Genomic DNA, 22,376 nt, shown 5'->3' with positions numbered 1-22,376 from the left:
ACGAGTCGTGTGTGTTCGTCTTCATGCAGCCAATAATTATTGACAAGTAACAGCCAAGGACACCATTTATGTTCTACGACCAGTTACTTCACTGCAATGCCTTCTCCTTCTTTCCCCATCGCTCAATCAAGAAGGGTCTACCCTTCACTTCTTCCCATATCAGCTCACCATTTTTGACAGGCAGTTCCAGCGGCCTTTCCACAGTAAGCCTCGCAACATCATCACTATCCGGCCATCTAACTTCATACACTTCCGGCCCTCTTCTCGCTATTTTCCTCTCCTCCAGCGCCTTGATGATAGATGTGATGCCTACTCCGTGTGTGGCAACAGCCACATTTCTGCGCGTCCCAGATTCCGTTCTATGTGCTTCAACGCCAACAATCTTCCCCATAACTCTCATTAGGCGCGCAACAAAATCGTCAAAGTTCTCTACGTCAGGCTTCCCATCCGCACTCCGCGGGTTGTCCATATCGACCGTGTCGTACGAGCCACCCTCCAGCTCACCAAGACATTGTCCTTTGAGATCATTTTCAGGGTACAGAGCAACATCTGGATGTGTGCGCAGGACAGGGTCGATGGTCTGCAAGATACGTATCAACGGAGAGTGGTAAATGGCTTCGATAGATTGCGACTTGAGCTTCTTTGCCAGGACTTCAGCTTCTTGGTGGCCCTTTGGCGTCAAGGAGGTATCACGGTGACCCTGGAGGATCCGGTCTATGTTGTCTTGTGTCTCACCGTGGCGGATGAAGAGGATGTGTAGTGCTCCGGCCTGGGACGACATCTTATGCAAGTCTTGATGACTAGCCTAATGCACATGAGCAACTGGAAATTAGGCAAATGAATCCGGTAGTTAGTCCTGGTCTCTTATTCTGAGCTTGCATAACCAATTAGCTGAGATACCGCGGACAAGGTACCCCCGCAATGCAGAGCGGAATCGTTCAATATAGTTTAGCGTGGTTCGATCAATATCTTGGCCATCAACGACGCGCCATCAGCAACTTGTAGGCAGCATGTACTCGCAAGAACGAGGAGCCATCAAGTCGTGCAAGAACTCGATATCGGATGTGTTACCCTGCAGACACACGATGCCGACTACGGCAATGATAGTTTGGTTGGGCAGGTGCGATGGACGCTAACGATAACGTGGACGCGCCTCAGCAGTCGGCGAAGAGACCCCGGCCAGTAGTTTCTTGCCTGAACTGTAGGCGCAAGAAGCTCAAGTGTGATCGCCGCTTGCCATGCGAGAAATGCGTGAAGAGTGGGAAGGTTGCTAATTGTGCCTACTTGCCAGGACAGGAGCCTGTAGTGAACGACACCGCTGACGCTATCGGAAACAAGCGGCAACGTACAGACGCTCCTTCCCCGAGTACTACGTCCGCAGTCACACCTGCCAAGTTCGAAGACCTGTACGTACGCGTTCAACAGTTAGAAAAAGCTCTCAAAGCTCAACCCGCACCTGCCAGCCCGAGCCCTGCTACGGATGTCGTCCCGGCTTCATCTTCCACCTTTCATACGTCCGATATCACCAACACATCTGCCAGTGGTCTCATTCCTCAAACCTCAATGCATGATCAGTCTCCTGGCAATACATTGCATCAACCACTAGCGAGGCAGGTGAGCAAGCGTGCTCGTGAAGATTGACCGTTGTCTGACCTCAACAGTTTGAAGCTGTGCCATTATTCGTCGACAGTCTGGGCGACAGTCAACTTCCGGACGAACTATATGACACCGCCTCTGAACTTCGCCATCAAGACGACTTCGCTCGAAAGAAGCGATCGCACCTGCAAAGCACCTTCCGCATCTATGACAGTATGCCCGAAGTACTTGCCCATATGCAACGGCTGTTGCCAGGTCCGAGCGATTGCATCGCCCTTATTCAGCTCTACTTTCAATATTTTGAGAATTGCACCCGAGTCCTGCATCGAGGTACTGCCTGGACACAATTCAGGGCATATCTCAACGACGCTCTGGTACACAGCCAACGACAAGTCTGCCTTCCTTTACTCTTTTCCGTCGTCTCTATTGCGTCCTCGCTGGGCATCTCCACCAAATGTGATAATCCCAAACTGCATGGTCAAGACAATGGTATCGGTGCCTACCATTTGATCCGCAATTATCTGGATCTGTTGACAACCAAACATTGGCGCGGCCTCAGCACGATACAACTTGCCACGTTGACTCTGAAGTACCAGAAGAGCTCACCACTGAGCGCAGTCGAACAATGGCAGTGGAGTGGCTGTGTCCTGCGTCAAGCGATGGCTGCTGATTTACACAACCCTAGGGCAGTAGCTGCAGGCATATTCGAAACCGAGCTGAGAACCAGGATATGGCTGACAATCCTCGAACTCGACCTTACGTTCTCCATAGCAAGCAACATGCCTGCCAATTGTCCTATGTGGCAGTTCGAGGCTCCGTTGAATGTGGACGATGGACTGCTTTGGCCCGGCATGACGGCGCCTCCAGAGAGTAAAGATCTTGACGAGTGGACAGACGCAATCTGCCAACATGTTCTTGCTCGGTCATTCAATGATCGTCTGGCGGCCTATAGCTTGGTATCCACAAGAAAACTGCCACCATATAACACGATTCTACAACAGACTCGTCAGCTTGAGCATATAATCCACGACCTGCCTCAGATTTTTCGACTTGTCTCGATCACGCAAAATGCTTCGGACACCCCACCTCACCGACTGCTGGCCAAGATGGAGCTTGATTTTCTGCTCCGAAGACCGCTCAATGCGTGCTATGCACCCTACGCAGCGGACATGCCGCCCGATGACAGATACAAAGAGGCTAGGATCTTGTGGATACAAGGCACATCCTTCAGTATCTGCTTCCAAGATCTCTTCGACCCGAAATACCCTAGCCTCGACCTGTCTCAGCCGGATGGATTATGGGATTTCTATTACAATATGTACAGTTGGGATGTACATATGTATTTCTTGTCGAATTGCCTGGAATTGCAGAGGCTGAGAAAGACACCCGCATACGACGGAGATCTTGTCAGTCCGTCGTATCAAGGACATACAGTGCACGCATCAGTAAAGGTTGCTGGCTGGAACATAGAAGGTATTACAAAGTCTCTGGAAGATACGATTGATCCCCTAGCACGACGCATAGGAAGACACGGTAGCGATTTCCAGCAAGTCGTGAGATGGACTACGGTCATCGGCTCTCTGCGGGTCAGTCCTACACGCTCGCGGCTCCATGCTATCAAGAATGAGCTTCAAGGACTAGTGTCTTACGTTCGAGGACGTACAATGAGGTGCCATCGTGATCAAGAGGCAGCGATGCATCACACATCCAACTATCGAAACCGACCGTCAAATCTAAAGTGGCTGCAAAATTGTCTCATGGAAGCAGAAAGCAACGACTATCTGGGAGCACAGACATAGGAGCCTGCGTCCGAACTTCCCTCACGTCGCAGGTCCTCATGGCCTTGGGCGTTGTCGGACCTGATACTGCCTTATCCGTTCCTTTCCTGGAATCCAGCATGGCAATGCTCAGTGTCCAGGAGGAGAAAGTGGTTTCTCCCTGGCCAGTGTACAACATTCACGTGTGTTTTGTGAACAGGCGGTGGTCCATGAAATTGCACTACCACCACCTAGCCGGCAACATACGGGACTTCATATGTGCTGATTGGCTCAACTTTTGCCTAGGCAATTCAGCAGGTGCAGTACGAACCCCTCACAAAAACATCACGCGCCTCTGATAATTGGTACACCAACACGTCATACTTGACTGCAAGTCAGTCTGAGCAACCTCAAAACACAAAACGAAGCACAGAATCACCTGCAGTGCCGCCATTTCATTGGATCCACAGCTTACATGCTTCGTGCTTGATAGCACTTGGCTCTGTGGAGCTCGGATGATCGACCTTTGCCGACCATGGTTCCCCAGATGCGAGGGGTTCTGGTGAGAGGTAAGTCGTCGTCTCATTAAGACTCTCCGTCAAACGATCATCGTGTATCTCCAAATTGCACATAGCAGGATCCATGCTGTGCAAGAGGTGGTGTTGCCGTTTTGCCGAGGCTTGAAGCCGTGTGCTTAGGAAGAGCTCCTTCATCCAGTCCTGACAGAGCAGAACAATATTGAGCATTTTAAGGCTCCGCACGTTGCAAAGTTAAACTATTCCAGCACCGGCATAAGCCACGGGAGAACAAGGTGGTCCTGACAAATCCAGACACCGCGACCCTCGGTCCAATAGTCTGGACATCGCTGGCTCTTCTCTTATGCAGCTATGCTGTCAGTTGGCTATTGCGAAGAAGTGGCAAGCCACTTGATTTACCTCAAGTTGATTGTCGACGAATGACTGGTAACAAAGAAACGCTGCAGGAGTGTTTCGAGAAGGTAGAGACGATCAGAAGGCTTGTTCTAGAAACATACGCTAAAGATGTTGCCAGTATGCGAAGAAAGACGAGATCTTCAAGATCCGCCTGTCCCACCATGATATTGTGATGCTGCCACCGAAACTGATCAATGAGGTGAAGAATTTACCGGAAGACACAGTGAGCTTCAGCAGAGAAATTTATGAGCGCTTTAATGGCAGGTGGACTGGAGTAGGAAAAATCAGTGAAGGTTTCGTTCAGACTATCGGCCGAGATTTGACGCGCCACACGGGTCGAGTCATCTCTGACATGGTCTCGGAATTTGGCGACTACATCATGCCGGTCGAGCTTGGCAATTCGAAAGATTGGGTTGCCTTTGCAGCTCTGCCCAAATGTTTGAGGATCGTGGCGTTGATCACAGGCCGATCATTCATAGGCCTGCCAAGCAGCCGTGATGAAAGAGTGAGTGTCCCTTCGTTCAAGTTCCAGAATTGCGACCTATGTCGATGTAGGGATACTGACCGATACAGTGGGTCCAGCTCATGTACGTTCGAGCAGGAACAACATAGGGTAGGCACTGACGTTCGCAGTATCTCTCATACACGACAAGCCTTTGGTGCTGGGGTCGAGCTCTGGCGATACCCAAGCTGGATTAGAAATATCATCGCGCCATTCACCAAGTGCATCCGTGATGTAAGAGCCAACCAGAAATTGACCGAGGACATAGTCAGACCGCGAGTCGAGGAACGTGTTGAACTTTTACAGAACCTTAAGTCGGGTCAAGCGAAGCCGGACGATCCTCTTCAATGGCTTATGAATAATACGCCGGAGAAGGCTACCGACATCGCATTCCAAGCTAAGCAGCAGCTCGGCCTGAGCTTAGCTAGCATACATACCACGGGGAACCTAGTATGTCATCTGCTCCTCTTGCGTTCGCTAACGGCAACCGAACTAATAAACACTTAGCTTACGCAATGTTTCCTGGATCTGGCAGCCTATTCCGAGTATCAACAGATATTGCGCAAAGAGATCCTCGAAGTGCTCGAGGAGCAAGGTTCCAACAACATCACGAAGCAAACCATTACCAAGCTTCGCAAGCTTGATTCTTTCGTCCGAGAAGTCCAGCGCTTTGCGCCATCTTCACTTGTTAGTGTTAATCGACTGATTACTGCTCCTGAGGGCATCACCCTGACAAACGGATTCCATTTGCCACATGGGGCCTTCATAGCTACACCAGCTGGTCAAGTCGCCATGGACCGCGATCTCTGGGAACATCCGACTAAGTTCGATGGCCTCCGCTTCGATAAGCTTCGGTCAATACCTGGTAACGAGAACAAGTACCAATTCGTCACGACCAATACAGAGCACATTTTGTTTGGTTACGGTACGCACGCGTGTCCTGGTCGCTTCTTCGCGAGCAACGAGATCAAGATCGTACTGATGTACATGGTGCTGAATTATGACTTGAGGCTTGAGGGCGGCCAGGATAGGCCACCGAATCGGCATATGGGTATCCAAGTTGCGCCTGACCCAACTGCAAAAGTTGAGGCGAGGAAAAGGGCGAATGATGCTATGTTAGTCGCGACAAAAGAGACATGAGCCAGACGTCTTCTCGTGTACTAGGAAGCTCTCTCACAGAGGCTCTGCACAAGGAGACTAAAGAGGGCACCAAGTTCATATACAGGAGCTGGCGTGTCAGAGAATGAAGAAGCGATTGATGCTACAGGCTTTGCCGTATGAGCCAGCGGACGTAACCAGCTACAAGCACAAAGCATGAGGACTAGAACTCCCCTACCACTTCGCATATGTTGCTGAATCCCATCATTTGATGCTGGACAGCAAGCACACCCCTTATGCACCTGGCTCCAACAGACAGCGGATCCCATGTTTGGAAAGGTAGACCTGACTTCTAGCGAGCAGAACCGAAGCGGCTTTGCACGAATCGGTTCAGCGTTTCCAGAATAGAAACACGGTGACATGGATCGTGACCAATAGCATGCTAGCACCAAGCTAGTGTGCTCTTTCTGGCAAGGACAAAAGCCCAGTCTGTGTGGAGGCAGAAATGGCGTTTTGTGGCGTGCGACCAGGCAGAAACAGATCTTGCTCTTGCATTGTCCAACACCGCTACTGTGCCTTGCGCAGGCACTATTTCCTACTGGAAACCCACTGGCGTGTACTTGACTGGAATGGCACTTCCGGAGCGCAGACACATCACGTGGACCTCCGTGTCGATGTGATGAGGTTGAACCGCGAGTCATGCTATCGCAAGATTATGGACTACGGCTTGAGCCAATGCAAGGAGGTTGTGTACAGCCATGGACTTACTTTTGTGGTGTTGCAGGCACAATCACAATGCCCAGCTGAGTTGAGCTGCTCACTGACGCATAGCTGGCGCCGGAAGCCGCTTCAACGCAACTTTAATTGCCCACCAAGCGAAACGCTCTACTCCTTGTGAGCACGATGAGTGCGTCGCAGGTCTTTCTGCTATTCTTGTCTGTCGCTGATGACCAAGAGCATGACAAGCATACCGGAGATCATTGCTACTGTGGTAACGGGAGATCTGGATGCCACATCCGTTTCGGATCGAGCAAGCGATCTGCTATGACCCTTGACTACGCGTTACACGAAGTCGCGGCCCACTTCTCGACCGAACCGGCGGTCCCGATCGCAATTTCACGCCTGTCGGTTGGGTTCCAGAACCAAGTTGAAGCTGTTCAGCATTGTCAAGACCTAAGCTCGAACCGGATCTTGGAACTTTCACGTCGACACCACTCACAGTACAGGAGACCCGCGCCAATCATGGAAGTGCTTTCTGCATTCCTGATATCCCCAAAGCACCTTACCCCGAAGTCATTGCTGCCAGAAGAAGATCATACCCATATTGGGTACCATGGCTTCCAGACCATGATACTCATCGATCGACATGGTAATGCACATGGCAGCTCGCACTCGTACACTGTGGACATTTGTCCGGCGCTATGCACTCATCAAGGGTCTGGTCGCGGTATTGCCCTACAACAGCAGATGTATGCGCTTTCACAGACAGCTGTCGATGAACTGCATCTGTAAGTAGTGCCGTTTGAACGTACAGCAAGGCCAGCAACGAAGAACTGGACCCCATGCCTACCCTACTGGCATGTCGCCTCCAAGGATCGGTCGCACGCCATTGTGAACGACAGTTTTCCAAACTTGAGTGCCTGGTATGAGACGAGGACGCGTCACTGAGTTCTTTCCGGTGCCCGTTCTGCTTCACAGCGCTAAGCGATCTCTACACCATCATACCTCGTCCCCAAGGTATTGGACCGGAAGCAGGCAGGGGACTCGACTACATGTTCACGTATGAACCTGCATAACCGCGGTCCGCCGACAATCGACGTCTATGTATGGCCAAATACTCTTGGTCCAACTCAGACATCCAGACCATTTCATAGAATCACTTTCTCCATTTTCTTGCGACGGAGCGTTCCTCTTCCTGGGCGACCCCCAGCTCGCTTTATGCAATACGCTAAATACTGCTTTCCGTTCTTCTGCCGATGTGAACGACGATATCAAAATCTGCATGGCTCCTTTTGCAGCCAGCCACGACGAGCCAATGCAGGTTGCGATTCGTTGGCTCGACAGTTGCTCTACTGCCGATGAACCACAATGCAAGCATTCATGTGGAGTCAGCATGTGTGGCATGTGCTCGCGCCATAGTCTTCCTTGTCATGAACATTTCCAGTAGGGCAAAAGCGCCAGGAGAAAGGTCGGTCACCACACGGCCATTGTTGTTGATGAGAGGTGTCCATGTTCTTGCGACACTCGCGCTGATCGTATACTCTCTCGACTGATGCCCCGGCGGGAGTTATGCTAGTAGCTCGTTCGTCCAGGGTTTGCATACTGTTGCTACCCTTTCGATTCCCCGATCGGGTTAGCGTCGAGCGAACACTACCAGCATCAATACGGCAATCCTGCCCCCATATGGCGATTTACGAGCCGGAGCAAGTGCTCTCGCACATCCATTTCTCCATGCTGTACGGGTCGCTGTAATGAATATAGCATGATCAAGCTCCATGTTATCGGCGTCTCGTCATGAGGCTTGGCCCCAAACTGACCCTAAATCCATGACGAATTCACATCCAATAACGATGATGAAGTGACGAAGACAAGTACGAGGATGCAGGCATCAGCGCCAGGCCAAACCACTGCCAGCGAATAGAAGATCTACATGTCGAGCGGTCAGAAGACAATGTGCTGGCTCAAATGTTGGTCACTAGCGTGTTGCCTTGCGGAGTAGAATCAGGCAAAAAATGGGGTCCAATCTGAAGACAAAAGGTCTGACATGTGCTTCTGAGTGTGGTAGTATTGCCTGCGCGCACATTGCTGCAGCTGGTGGACGCTCACGTCTAGTCAAGAGCTGAGCTGTATCTATGAGAGCTGTGTGTACGGGAGGCATTCATTTCCAATTGGACGAGCTAACCGAAGTATCGTGATGTCGTGAATCTGGGGTATCTTAGAACAATAGGCTATAGCAGTGCCAAACCAAATGCAAATGCCAAACCAGAGCGCTGTCCTCCATAAGTAGACCATTAGTTCATGCACATGTAAGAATTTTGCAACACAACACAACAAGGCCGAACCATGGCAGATGAAGGAGTGAGATAAAACCGACTCACTCAACCTCCCCATCCGCATCCTCATCACTGTCCCCCTCCTTCTTAACAGGACACCCCAATGCCTCGAACTTCCTCACAACCACAGTCCGACTAGGCTGCCGTCTCGCCCTCCTCACACTCCTCTCCTGCTCTTCACTCTTCACCCTAACATCATCGCCCCCATCAACAGGCAGCTCAGCACTCACAAGCCAAGCCCGCCCATCATCCAACCTACACAACACCCCCGTAGCAACTCCCCACTCCACAAGATCCTCATCCACATCCTCCCCACTCTTATACACAACCTCCTTCTCATAATGTCGACCGATATGCTCCATTCGTTCCTCCCACGCTTTTTCTTCTGCGTTTGTATCTCCACTTCCATCTCCGCCAGTATAATACGCCGCATCGAACACGCGTCCACAAAAGCCGCAGTTCGATCTACCGGGGGCTTTGCGGCGTATACTCCAGCAGCGCGTGCGGATGGCCGTTAACTCGGTCTCGAAGCGTGCTTCGTCTTCTTTGCTGGCGTGGCATGTGCCTTTTTTGTTGCTGGAGGTGCAGAGGGAGATGTTGCGGGTTGGGCCGTGCATACGGCGGCAGTGTTGGGTGAAGAGGTCTTTGCGGTTGAAGTCGTTGTAGATTAGGATTGTGGATTGGTCTTGGTCTGCGTCTGTGAGTTGTTGATCTGGGGATGTGGCGGTGTGTTTAGCTAAGGCCTGAGATGAGTGTCGTCTGCTGCTAGTGCTGGGCGCGACATTGTCGGGGTTGCAGCCATCGAGATCGCATCTGTAGTAGCCGAGCTGGAGGTGTTGGCATGCAACGTGACGTTTCCATTCGTTTTTGTTGGGGAATTCAGCTGGGCAGCCGAAGTGGTGGAAGGTGCAGGGGAAGACGCGGTCTGCTTTGGAGATTTGTTGCGTTTTGGATGAATCGGTCCTCGAGAAGATGGGGCCTTTCTTTGCTGGCTTTGACTTTGATGATCTACGGGTGTGTGAGGAGATTGCAGGATTGGTAGTCGAGCCTGTGCGTTTGTGAACGCGGCAGTTGCCTTGTGTTGAGTGTGTAGAAGACTTGCGCTTGTGGTTTGGTGACCTCGGGTTCTTGGTTGAGGTGTTGCGGGCGCCTTTGCGTTTCCGTGGTTGCGCCTGGTAGTCGGAATCACTTTCGTTGTCGGCCGGCGCTCGGTCCTCGTCCTCGTCCCCATCGAAATCGTCTTCACTATGATTTTCTTTTATGCTCTTTTTGGCTTGATAGTTGCTTCCCAGACTCGTGTTTGAGTCGGTAGTTGGCTCTGAGAACTCGACTTCCTCAGGTTGAGGCATCTGGACTGGCGATCTCGTATGTACGCTTGCCGCATCATCATTAAAGACGAGCGTCACATCCTTGTCGTTTTCTTGTTCTGGCTCGTCTTCCAGAGGCATCGAAGGTTGGGATGGAAGCACGCTAGGAGCCACTGTTGGTGGCTGCCACCGGAGTACTGTACGCCGAGATTGAGGTTGCCATGGCAAATTTTGAGCATTAGAGCTGTCACTCAGCTTCAACGTATGTTGTGTGGGTATGCTCGCTGCATTCGTGGAATAACGTATAGGGTGGTTTTGCGTCTCTATGCTGTACACAGATTCACCAGAGTAAGACGCTTCTGAAAGACTGCTGGCGTGAGTAGCACCTGGAGACACGTATCGGAATGTCTGACCGAGCTCGAAGAGACCATCGTGTCGCGGCATTGACTGCATGTCGGTACGTTGTTGTGGATACAAGGCGCTGTATGGTGAGTGGTACGTATAGGGCTTTGGTTCTGGGAAGAATGTCGTGTCGGGTGGAGAATGCATGCCATCCTGCCACGATCGTGAGTGGTGGCAGTCGCTCACTTCGTCAGGATAGGACCAAAAGTATGGTGCAACACCAGAATGCAAGGAAGCCATGCTGCGTGTGTGCTGCGTTCGTATTGCTGTGACGTCTCATGTACTGTTGGTCAGCTATAATATGACGCTCGAAGACAAACCAAGGAGCATGGAGCAGATCTTTGAGTGGCAAGAGTGGAATGGTATATGTATGTGAACAAGATATTGTCTCAGCGCAAGGCAATATACAATGCCTCTTGCCAGCGCGTTCAAGAAGGCGGTATGGCTTGCAGTGGCTTCTCCATGCAGGGATGCTATCGCATGTTCGTGGGCACAGACAAGTGGACTCAGGGGCCGGCCGGGTTGCTGGGATGTATTCACCAACTAAAAGGGTCGACATGTATCGCTAGACGCTCGAACATGGCCGGAAGCGTCAGTCTCGCGCCAGGTAGCGAACGGAGCCAGGCGAGGCAGAGACGGATGGGGGCAGGGACGTGACATTGCTATGGCCGATTGGCTCTTTTGTGAGCTGGGCCAGGGCCCACGAGGGCTCGAAGCAGCAAGAAATCAACCGGTGTTAATTAGCGATCCGAAGCGAGTGAAGTGCTTGACTGATTGCTATGTCAGGACTAGATCGTGGATGCTTGCTCGAAGCATTCGCACCAATTGAGTCAGTCTTGGCCCGAATGTGCTCGATTGGCCTTGCAGGGCATGGCGTGGCTTCTGGCATGCATGATGAATGGAGGATGTCTGCGGCTACGAGCCGCACACTGTGGCTCTGCTCCTGAAAGTTCGTAAACCGATCTCAATTCTTCAAGATTTGGGGCCAAGAGCAACACTGAAGGTTGTATCGGTTGTAGAAGCGAAGGTGCCTTTCGGCGATCTCTGCAGAGTCTCTTAGGTAGGTATTGTGGAACCGCAAGCACGATGAGCCTCGAGTGTGCACCGACTTTGTCAGAAAAGGTGCCCCTGCCAGTCAAGCCCCAAGCGGCCAGACTAGTGGATTAAGAGAGCTGGGAGAAACTGTGATTGGGCAATACGAAGTCCGGTGAAGAAGGTTGTGCTCCATCGGGTATCAAGCGACTCAAGCCATGATATGCAATCAAGGCCTGCGCAGAGTGACTGTTTTCCGCCGGACACGATCCAGAGTATATGTGGAAACGAAGCGGTCGCTGTACTTTTGTAAAGTTGTACTAGAGACGAGATTAGTGAACGAGAGCCAGCAATTAGAGTGCTAGGTCTGGATCGTTGTGTGAAGATAGCGCTCGTATTGTCTGAAGATAAAGGCGATCGAGATGGGCCACAAGCAGGTACCTTCTCAGCCAGAACAAGCTTTGGCAAGCAAGAGCGCGCAGAATGTGAAGAGAGGTTGCTCGGACGAGATTGCCGCTTTCTCGTCACGCGGTATCACCGATGCTGATTGGCTCTCTGGTGTAAGCTTGGCACGAGCGACCGAGGTCGGCCAGCCTAACGTTACAAGCTTACTAGAATTAACAGCTGAGGGTGGGGCGTTTTCAGGCTAACGCCTGACAGAATCCCAAGTCGATGACCACACGGTCATCGACTTGCTCTTATATTCGCGCTTTTGCCTTGACGCTGAAAAGACGGTTTCATCGGTATCTTTGAATCCCATGACCTTTTAGCGTCTTTAGCGTGAGAAAGCGTCAATCCCGTCCGAGCAACCTCTAAGGAGGCTTTGAGGAAGGCAAGAACACTGGCACCTCGAATTGACAGGAGACTGCCTTTCCAGTGTACGATTTTTGCAATCCGGCCAATGAGCACGAATCTTCGCCGCCTGGATGCGCCCACTGGTGTGCCCCGCATAAATGCTTGCTACGGGGCGAGCGTTATGACACCTTGGTCGGAAATCATTCTTCAGATTTTGCAAACGAACGGCTTCCCACGTAATATGTCTACTGTGAACCTGGCTGATCACTAAGAGGATGATACCAGCTACTAGCTAGCTACTAACAGTAGCTCTACTTGTAGAGCTCTCGAATTTAAAGGATAGAAAGCGACTTCGTAGCTATATTGTAGGCTACTTAGCGAACTTCGGGTTTTTTAAAAGTAGATAAGGCTGTAGTGTAAAAGGCTGATAGCCTAAGACAGCTTAAAGTTCCGGGGTTAATTACTAGTAAATTAAGCTTATTATAGGCGTGGAAGCCTAGATTTCTAGGGGCGAACTCCGAACCTTTAAAGCCTACAAGGCTATAATCTCAGCCTTAGACATTCGAGTTAGAATTAGCTAGTAGACTCAGCGGTGATTATAGATATATAAACGCCATGTGATTAAGAACCTACAGAGGGCTTAGGGCGATAACCCCTAAACTTTAGGAGCTCTTAGTGCCTAGAAGCACAAAATCTTAATAATCATTAACCCTATCACTTTAGGGGTCGGTATACTTTCCTAAATCTAGAAGGTTCACATATTTATAATCACCGCTGAGGTAGATATACTAAAAGAGAGTCGTTTACTACGCCACTAAAACTACGTATTATTCAGTCTAGTAAATTCTCAGATAGTATAGACGGCTTAGTAAGCTTAGTACTGCATTCACAGTACTACTTCTACGTCGTGTTGTACGTGCACAGAGAGGCAGCATAACAACGATTTCAACATCAATAATTTCCAACTAAGGTTTTCATAACGATCACCCGTAGCTTTCGATCAATCCAAGCTAGTGCAGATCGAGCTTAGTAGTGCTATAGTACGCGGCCAAATCCCTTCCGCAGCGCCAGGCATACTTACCACACCATGATCTTGACCACAAAGCAGGGGAGGAGCAGCGGCTGGACGACAGACACGACTTGCTCTGTTTTTCAGTGATCGTACGGGCTGGATATTGATTGTCGGTAAGAATGAGAACCTCAGTCTCACGTTAGCCACTCGTGTTGGAAGATACTTCTTTCTGCCTTCCGCTTGGGGCAAGCGTACACTAGCACCTGCTGCTTCCGAGTTGTCAGTTCATTTTCAGAACAATCCCAAGTGTCAGGCCATCAACTGTCCCGTCTGTCCCGAAATTCCAGTCTACTTTCGCCTACAGCGACTGCGTTGTGCCAGCTTTGCCGGAACAAGATACTGTAGACGATGCATGCCCTCTTTCGTACTGCCGCTAGGCTAGATCTAGAAGAGCAAGTCCCTTGTACGGATAAGATGCGCGGATTTAGCACTATTGATGCATTACTGCCCTCTCGACTACTCCGCCATGCAAGCTATTCCTATCAAAATATTGCAGTGGCTGCTTTCACACGAGTCATGCAAGTGGCTCGATCCTGGTGGGTTGCACCAACCCTCTAGTCCATGCGCTTAACCATGCACTCCCTGGCGAAAGAGTAGTCCCAAGATCCCACGTGGTCACCTGGTCGCGACCCACGGTGTATCGGCATTATGGAGGCGGGTGATATAGGCGCTCTCCCTGAAACTTCAGATCTCCCGCACTCGAACTCTCATGCCATCATTATCGTACATGTCGTAGTCGTCTGCAGGATTCCTATCATCCACAGCCTCGGACTCAGCCTCCAATCTTCGTCTATGTCGACTTGATGATCTTGGATGCTCTCTCTCGGCGCTTAGATCTGCATCAGCTTCGACACAGCCCAATGAAGAAGATCGGCGGCGTCTTGGAGCAGGGGGGCTGGGGACTGGAGGCCTGTACGGGTCAAGCGGACCAGCTTCAGCACCTGCATCACGAGTTAGATCTGGTTCGTCTCTTGGACATAGTTGAAACGTACCCTCGTCAATACTAACGCGGCTCCTACTTCGGCTTCTGCTGCGACCACCTCCACCTCGCATACGACCTCGTGGCAGTCGATCGGTGGCTGGAGCATAGTAGTATTCCTCCTCTGTTGTTTCATATGGCGCAGAGGAATAGGTTCTTCTTGGCCTTGAGGACGATCGAATCTGTCTGTAGGGGTTTTTTGCATACAGTCTTGAAGATGAAGAAACGTGTCTGATCCGACGACTCGAGGGCGGCTGGTCGTAGTACTCTCGGCCTTCGAACGCGACGGCTGCTCCAATTTCAGGGTCAGAATATTGCCGTGGAAAAAGCCTCCTAGCTGGTGTGGCTGGTCTGCTCACAACTCGAGACCTGCTCAAGTTAGCGCCTATCAGCTAATAGCAATAGCACATACCTTGACGGATAAGCGACGTATCGAACGTCCACCTCGTCCTCGTCGTCTGACAGCTCCTGTTGGCTGCGGTGGTCTTCGACATAGACGATCTTCTTCTTGCGATTCTTTGGCCGTGGCTGAATTGCTGGACCATCTACGTATCGAATCACCTCAACGCTTGGCGAACGAGCACCTCGTGAAAGGCTCTTGCGTCGTTTCGGTCGCACCTCAACAGACACATCGGACTCGGAGCTGCTAGCTTCTGGCTCGTGAGCAGCATAGTAGTCGTGATCAAGGGCGCGTTTTGGCCGACTCGAGGACCTTGCTCGTGATCGCGGTCGTGAGGCTCTACCTCTCGAACGGCTTCGGTTGCGGGCAAGGCTTCTGTGGCGGGAATGGCTTCGATAGTCTCTTTCTTCATAACTGTCCGTACTCTCGTCTTCGCTGTCGGTTGCCTCTTGACGGCATCTTCGGCAAATTGTTGGTCCTGGGAGTTGACCAACAGGGACTCGGTGCTTCCACTGATATCTTGAAGATCGAAATCTGCCACAGATGCTGCACTTGTACTTCAGATCGTCTGGATTCATTGACATTGGGTTCATCGCAAACTGTCCAGGGTTAGAAGGGCCATATCCTGGAGGCGCAGTTGGTGGTGCATTAGGAATAGTGGTATGGGCTGGGTTGAACATGGCGCCCGTGGTATTCGCAGGTGGAGGTCCTCCAGTGGGTTGGTGAGTTAGTTGATGGGTAAGGGCCTGGCTGCCAGATGGAACATATGGATACATTCTTGGATGTGGAGCTGCGTAATGTGCTAGTTGTGATGGCACTAAAGCGCTGTTCTGCTGATTCTGCCCATTACTGTTGTTGCCCACTTGGGTTGGAGCATAAGGTGGGAAGGGAAAAGGATGGAACTGTTGGTGCGAAAGAGGTTGTTGAGGTTGAGAGTAGGGCTGTGGATGCGGTGTCTGTGAATTTGAATGTGGGGTTCTGCTTCTTTCCGCCATCTCAGGCTGCGGTTGCCACTTCTGTTTGAGATTTGATTTCTGCTTGGGAGTGCTCGCACGCGAGTGGGCTTGCGACTGCGGTGCTGGGGTAGGTGCAGGTGCTGATGGCTGCGTAGGTGTGGTAGGCGTGCTAGGAACGCTTACATGAGGCCCGTTGAAGAACGGGTTCCTTGACCTGATATCATTTATTACTTCAGCAAACTTCTGACGTAGTGAAGGTACAGCAGGTCTTCTCTTCACATAGTACGGACGGCCGTCGGCACCTCTTTCGATCCAGGTGGACTTTTGCATCAGGCCAGACCCTCTGCAGGTTGAGTTGGTAACAAAAGAAGATGAAGTAGAAACGAATGACTGACCTCGTAAAGATTCTTCCTTGATAATAGACAGAGTTGGGATATGTGTTGGCGGGATACTGGTAGTACGGATAGTGACCGTTGTAGTATGGGAACATTGTTATCGATACGGTGTCTGAGGAGTGTGCTTGTGCTTGCTCGAGTCGGAACTTGCGTAGAAGCCTTCACCTGGTTGCCTGTGCGATGCTTGGAAACAGAGCCTGTAATTTGAAAGAAACGAGCACGACCCTGGAGGTCGTACTTTCCTCGTACGAATCAATTAGGACAGTCAGTGCATGAGTGTGCGAGAAAACAAATCAATTAAATACTTCCATTCGAGCCCTTTCATGTCGACCTGTGGTTGTTTTCACTTTGCCTGAGAAATCCTTCCAGATCGCAGCTTTTCCGCTTTCACTTTCGTACTTCCATCTGGACACTACTCTCATACTGTACCACTGAGCTACCATTCTCAGTCCTCTACCCCTTCTCGCACAGGTCGTGACCTAGCCGCTTTCCACGGATAAATCGCAACTAAATCCTCAAGGTCAGGCAGAGACTTTCATCGAGACGAATCTCGGTTTGCCTCTGGTTGTCTCTTGTCCGGCAGTACGCTAGACATCGTTATCGTGTTGGCACGCTCGAAACTTTGTTGCCATAAAGATCATCTAAGGGGCTACGCTCGGAATAGCTCTTCGAGGGATCAAAGCGATCGTCAGGAACAGCTTTCCTGGCCGGCTTGGCCTACGTTGTGGTTGTGGCTGACACGTGTTTCTTTCAATTTCTTATGGATCGTTTCCGGAACCAAGCAGCAGTACCATAGACAACAGTCTGGTTATCCACACGCAAAGGGGCAGGGCGCAGCATGCGCGTTGACACAATCCCCGAAGTGATGATCTGGTCGTGCAAGGCCCGTACATAAGCACCTACACTACGGCCACGTCCAAGCGCGACATTCCACCCGCACGACTATAGACGCACGATGCCGTTCAACGAGGAAGACACGAGATTCTACCGTCAAGATGTTGAGACCAAGGGCCACACCATGTCGACGGAGGAGCGCCGGCAGCTCTTGGAACGGTACCTTCCCAAGCCGTCAAACGTACAGTCAGCTCGAAAATCAACCACCACGAGCCCGAAGCGCAAGTCAAGACACCGCAGGCGGATCAGGCCCTTCCTCAAGCAGACGCTACATCTCCTGCTGTACCTGACCATACAATTTGTGTTCGGTGTGTACATACGCATCCGCCAGATCATATCTGCGCTTTTCCAGAAGTACATAGCCATACGACATTACCATCACCGTACACCAGCATATATCCAGAAAGACCTCAAGAACCTCAGTCGCCTACCCGAACATCTCTCAGTCATCCTTAAATATGACTCCTCCACAGACGACGGTCTCGAGACTCTCCTCGACGAAGTAGCCGAGCTCTCAGCCTGGTCAGCAGCAGCCGGCATCCCACTTCTGAGCGTCTACGAGAAGAGCGGTATACTCAAGCAATACATGTCCGCACTCCACGAGATAGTCCAGCAGAAGCTAGTCCTCTACTTCGGCGCACCACCATCGACACCCACACTTCGAGTGCTTGCGCCGAATCATCCATCTCTATCACCTATACCTTCGCCAACCATCCCAGCGCAGACGAACGGGACTACAAATGGCAACCACCGCCCAACAAATATCAGTCTCAATCTCCTCCTCCTCTCCGAATCAGACGGCCGCGCAACCCTAGTCGACCTAACACGCACCCTCGCCGAGATGGCCCAAGCGCATAAACTCCGGCCGAAGGACATAACGCAAGATCTCATCGATACAGAAATCACAGCGACAACATCCATACCCGCGCTCTCTTCACCAACGGCATTAGCAAACGGCACTCTCAAGAGGAACGGCACAAGCTCGTCGGTACCGTCGGAACCAGATCTATTGATCGTGTTTGCGCCGTACATCAAGCTCGATGGGTACCCACCGTGGCAGATCCGGTTGACGGAGATCTTCTGCGTGGGAGACAGTGGTGGGGATGTGAGTGGGAGGTTGAGGACGAGGGTTGAGTATCAGGGGTTTTTGAGGGCGTTGTGGAACTTCGCTGGGGCTGAGTTTCGGTTTGGGAGGTAGAGTAGATAGAGACAGGCGGAATACTCAATGAGATTATGAGCCTTCGAGAGGCATGGGACTTCTTCGACTGCCGTTATGGCTGTCCAATTGCTTTCAACCATTCTCCATATACTTCCGCTCGCCCTTCGTGCACAAGTAGAACCAAACTTGTTAGAAGAAGTCGTGCTGCCACCCATTTCTACTGATGGCAATGAAAGAATCTACTGCAGACGTGTCTGTCGACTTGGTAGTGTTCTACACTTGTGATTTGTCCTGTCGTTAGTACAATCTGTGAAGAATTTAAGCAATATGCTACGGACCAGGAGTGATGGCGACATCTCACGTTCTACGCGGGCAGGCAAAGACAAGCCCTGGGACAGGGCGACTTCTACACGGCGTCGGAATTGTGAATGCATAGGCGGACCTCCACCGACATGGCTTCACGATCTGGGCACCCCGTTTGGCTCTTTCGAGCACCGGGTTTTGGTTTGGCATGATGTTTTCTTCATTGTCTTCTCAGCTTCTGCGGCTGACATCCCGTGTTACGCCGAGCACTCTCTTGCATGTGCCATGAGACTGAGCACCCAGCGACTCCACAGCCAATGCAATGACTTTGCACTGCGACAAGCAGTCACGTCGGTATGCCAGCACATCTTGCTCTTGCAGCACTCTCCTCGTACTCCATCTGCACATCTACTTCAACGGAATAAATCTCGAAGAGTGCGTAGCACCAATACCAGGACGACCGTGCTTGACCGGCTTATACGAAATCGAGAATTCACCCAAGTAGTGTCCCACCATCTCAGGCTTAACCTCAACCTGGTTGAATTCCTTTCCAGAGTAAACACCAACCACAGATCCAATCATCTCAGGCACGATAATCATGTTTCGGAGGTGCGTCTTGACGAGGTCGGGCTTCTCGTTGGGCTTGGCTTCCTGCTTGGCTTTTCGCAGTTTCTTGATCAGACCCATTGGTCGGCGCTTGAGGCCACGGTTGAATCGGCGGCGGGCGCGGGCATGGAGGATGGTGAGGAGTTCGTTGGAGGGGATGTCGAGGAGTCTAGAGGGGGTTGTTAGTAGTGTGTATGAGGGATGGGATATGCGATTGCGACGTACTGGTCGAGATCGACGCCTCGGTAGGAGAACTTTCTGAAGGTTCTTCTCTTCTTGATCTCGGCGGCCTCTTCGGCGTTGTACTCTGTGTCGGCCATGGTTGCGATCTTTGTGGTTTGATGATCGATGGACACGAAGATGGGTGTTGTGCTATGAGGTCTTGCGATGAAGTCTAAGCGGGCACTTTTTGCAGCTGCCAAGACTGTGCATGAGACTAGTCAGCTTTGGGTTAGATGAGACCTGCCCGCCAAGATTTGTCGCACAGTGTGCTTGGATGACTGCCCGCAGGCACAACTCCGATCCAGATTTCACGATCACGAACTTTCAACTTTGAACCTGAAGACCAGTCTGCGACAAGTCGCTTAAATTGATTGTTCTCTTGTTCCTCAAACTCTACAAATACAACCGTCAGTGCAGCGATGCGATCGACCAGTGCACAGGACTGACATGCGAACAGAAAATGAAGCACCTCGCAGCATACCTCCTCCTCGGCCTCGCTGGCAACAGCAGCCCATCCGCCGAAGACATCAAGGGCGTTCTCTCCTCTGTCGGTATTGACGCAGATGAAGAGAGACTAAACAAGCTCATCTCCGAGCTCGAGGGCAAGGACATCAACGAGGTATGGAATCGGATGGCACTTTGCGGGATATGATACTAATACGTGATGCAGCTGATCGCTGAGGGTTCTACCAAGCTTGCTTCCGTCCCATCTGGTGGTGCTGGTGGTGCTCCCGCTGCTGGTGGCGCTGCTGCCGCTGGCGGTGCTGCTCCAGCTGAGGAGGCTAAGGAGGAAGCCAAGGAAGAGGAGAAGGAGGAGTCTGATGAGGACATGGGTTTCGGTCTCTTCGACTAAGCGCATTATTCACGACAAAGACGACAAGCAGGGTTCTATCCTTCACAGCAGCCATATCTGCAACCTTCACAAATGCAAGACGCTATCTCTGGCATGATCTTTGCAAGGTCTCACATACGTGGCCATGATATGATGTTCACGGTTGAACGAAAGGCGATGGGTGGGCCAAGACGAGGAGCGAAGGCAATTTACCCGGCATAGTGAGATAGAAATCAAGATACCCACTGATCTCAAGCCTATCACACGTTCTCCTGCAATCTGGTCTGAGCAATGTTTTTCTCACATGTGCTTATGCTGGTGACAAAACCATCTGTCGGGCAGTCTTGTAAGCACCTGAGACCTCTATCAGAATGGTTTGTAGCAATATCCCATGGCTTAACGGAGTAGTGATATTGCTCGGACTTAGCGGCTTTCGAAATGTCCGCTTGGTGTTTTCCTGCCCTGTACCAAAATGCAAACATGGCAAACAGGCAATGCCCGCTTTCTGGAAGCAGCGACATCGTCACGGGCTTTCTTTCTTTGATACGTTTACCTGTCTATAAATTGCTCTCTGCTGCCTGTTTTGGTTATTATCATCTTCCCTACATCATTAAGTGCTGTTTGAGGGCTGACTGCGCCTTCTGATCATGTGCAGCATGCGTAAACAAACGCCAGAGAAACATATTTAATTGTCATTTTGACCGCCCGAACTCACCGATCTTCCTTATCTAGCATTCAACCTCAATATGAGTTTTCTAGGCGATCTCGTCGGCTCCATCGGCGGCGAAAGAGCGCCTGCGCCGCCTGCTAGACCACTATCCAAGCCAACTACCACGAATTACAACCTAGCGCAGTCCTCAAAAAGTGCGCCTCCCACTCCATCTGCAGGATCCGCATCCGGCAAGCCAGTCTATAAAGGAACAGCCAATCCGGGCGCCACTGCACAAGTCAGCAGTCTGAAGAGGAAGGCGGAGGAAATATCTGCAGAGCGACCAGTAAAACTTCCCAGACCAACTCCCAGTTTGCAGACTGACCGTAATGGTCAGAAGCCCAGCAAGCTCAATGGTAGCGCCACCACATCTCCAGCCGCATCGAAGCCTGCAAACGGCCTTCCATCTACTCAAGTCGCACAAAATGCAGCGAGCGCTCCTGCAAAAGCACCCGCGAAAGGATCGTACGCTGAACTCATGGCCCGAGCAAAGCAAGCACAATCGACCAAAACGCCAAGCTCACTCGGCCAAATCAAACACCAAACCACTGAGAAAATCAAACATTCCAAATTAGCGGAGCGGAAGAAGGAGGAGCAACAGAAAGGCAAGGCCCCAATTCCAGCTCCAGGACAAAATGGAAGAACAGGCTTAAATGGGAAGGTCGACCCTCGCCGTCGTAGCGCTAGTCCCGTTAAGAAGGGCGAGCAGACCAGACCTAAACAACCAAAAGCACCATCTGGTCCGCTTCATGGACCACCGCAAGCCAAAGCAGCCCCACCTACGTACAAAGGTACTATGGGCCAAGCGCCCAAGAAGCCGAGAGAAGAAATGCGGAAGAAGAAGAGCCGTTATGATGATTACCTTGGCACAGATGAAGAAGAGGAAGACGATTTCATCGAGGATGATGATGGCTATGGTTATGGTCGTGATGAGCCGGATTACTATTCGGATGCATCTTCTGATATGGAGGGTGGTTTTGACGATGTAGAAAGGGAGGAACGCGAGGCTCTCAAAGCTGCTAAGACTGATGATCAGAAGGAACTTGAGCTCGAGATGAGGCTGAAGAAGGAGAAGCAGGCGAGGCTCGCCGCCCTGGCTCGAAAGAACCGGAAGTAGCGTGGTAGTTATTGGTTTCAAGCTGGAAAGAGCGGAGTACAGGATACCTTACATTAGCGAATGGCGCTGGCGGTCGATCTTGATTTATTGGCCATAAAGCCTTGAATGGCAAGCAATCGTTGAAGGCGCGGAGTGGCATTGATCACCTTGCAAAGGATATCACTGGCTTAGACCAGAGACTATAGATTGAGAACACCGTGGTTTCTCCAGTCCAGGATTTAATCTACTTTGTAACCTGCTGCATATTCTATGTGCACC

At 51.2% G+C, this 22,376-nt stretch overlaps 8 protein-coding genes across 8 annotated transcripts; 4 read left to right on the top strand and 4 right to left on the bottom strand.

The window, feature by feature from the left end:
* Positions 1-88: 88 nt before the first annotated feature.
* Positions 89-781, bottom strand: PMZ80_006897 (uncharacterized protein; the record flags this gene model as incomplete). Its single annotated transcript, XM_064875307.1, has 1 exon — positions 89-781. One exon carries the CDS (start codon positions 779-781, stop codon positions 89-91), a length of 693 nt encoding a protein of 230 aa, XP_064728572.1.
* A 782-nt stretch (positions 782-1,563) lies between these two features.
* Positions 1,564-5,927, top strand: PMZ80_006896 (uncharacterized protein; the record flags this gene model as incomplete). Its single annotated transcript, XM_064875306.1, has 6 exons — positions 1,564-1,614; positions 1,662-3,182; positions 4,404-4,790; positions 4,859-4,872; positions 4,919-5,237; positions 5,295-5,927. 6 exons carry the CDS (start codon positions 1,564-1,566, stop codon positions 5,925-5,927), a joined length of 2,925 nt encoding a protein of 974 aa, XP_064728571.1.
* A 3,052-nt stretch (positions 5,928-8,979) lies between these two features.
* PMZ80_006895 (uncharacterized protein) lies at positions 8,980-10,698 on the bottom strand (the record flags this gene model as incomplete). The annotated part of the gene is made up of 1 exon (XM_064875305.1): positions 8,980-10,698. One exon carries the CDS (start codon positions 10,696-10,698, stop codon positions 8,980-8,982), a length of 1,719 nt encoding a protein of 572 aa, XP_064728570.1.
* Positions 10,699-14,230: 3,532 nt separating this feature from the next.
* PMZ80_006894 (uncharacterized protein) lies at positions 14,231-16,371 on the bottom strand (the record flags this gene model as incomplete). The annotated part of the gene is made up of 4 exons (XM_064875304.1): positions 14,231-14,487; positions 14,539-14,894; positions 14,938-16,224; positions 16,277-16,371. The coding sequence occupies 4 exons, from the start codon at positions 16,369-16,371 to the stop codon at positions 14,231-14,233; spliced, it is 1,995 nt and encodes a 664-aa protein (XP_064728569.1).
* An 860-nt stretch (positions 16,372-17,231) lies between these two features.
* On the top strand, positions 17,232-18,368 carry PMZ80_006893 (uncharacterized protein; the record flags this gene model as incomplete). Its single annotated transcript, XM_064875303.1, has 1 exon — positions 17,232-18,368. One exon carries the CDS (start codon positions 17,232-17,234, stop codon positions 18,366-18,368), a length of 1,137 nt encoding a protein of 378 aa, XP_064728568.1.
* A 672-nt stretch (positions 18,369-19,040) lies between these two features.
* Positions 19,041-19,558, bottom strand: RPS15 (ribosomal protein S15; the record flags this gene model as incomplete). The annotated part of the gene is made up of 2 exons (XM_064875302.1): positions 19,041-19,407; positions 19,464-19,558. The coding sequence occupies 2 exons, from the start codon at positions 19,556-19,558 to the stop codon at positions 19,041-19,043; spliced, it is 462 nt and encodes a 153-aa protein (XP_064728567.1).
* A 362-nt stretch (positions 19,559-19,920) lies between these two features.
* On the top strand, positions 19,921-20,313 carry RPP2B (60S acidic ribosomal protein P2; the record flags this gene model as incomplete). Its single annotated transcript, XM_064875301.1, has 2 exons — positions 19,921-20,079; positions 20,131-20,313. The coding sequence occupies 2 exons, from the start codon at positions 19,921-19,923 to the stop codon at positions 20,311-20,313; spliced, it is 342 nt and encodes a 113-aa protein (XP_064728566.1).
* A 725-nt stretch (positions 20,314-21,038) lies between these two features.
* Positions 21,039-22,118, top strand: PMZ80_006890 (uncharacterized protein; the record flags this gene model as incomplete). The annotated part of the gene is made up of 1 exon (XM_064875300.1): positions 21,039-22,118. One exon carries the CDS (start codon positions 21,039-21,041, stop codon positions 22,116-22,118), a length of 1,080 nt encoding a protein of 359 aa, XP_064728565.1.
* Positions 22,119-22,376: the final 258 nt, after the last annotated feature.

The sequence above is a fragment of the Knufia obscura genome (genome assembly GCF_036327395.1).
Source record: "Knufia obscura strain CCFEE 5817 isolate CBS 148926 chromosome Unknown scaffold_8, whole genome shotgun sequence".
Lineage (NCBI taxonomy): Eukaryota > Fungi > Ascomycota > Eurotiomycetes > Chaetothyriales > Trichomeriaceae > Knufia > Knufia obscura.
This window is presented reverse-complemented; position numbering and strand designations above follow the sequence as displayed.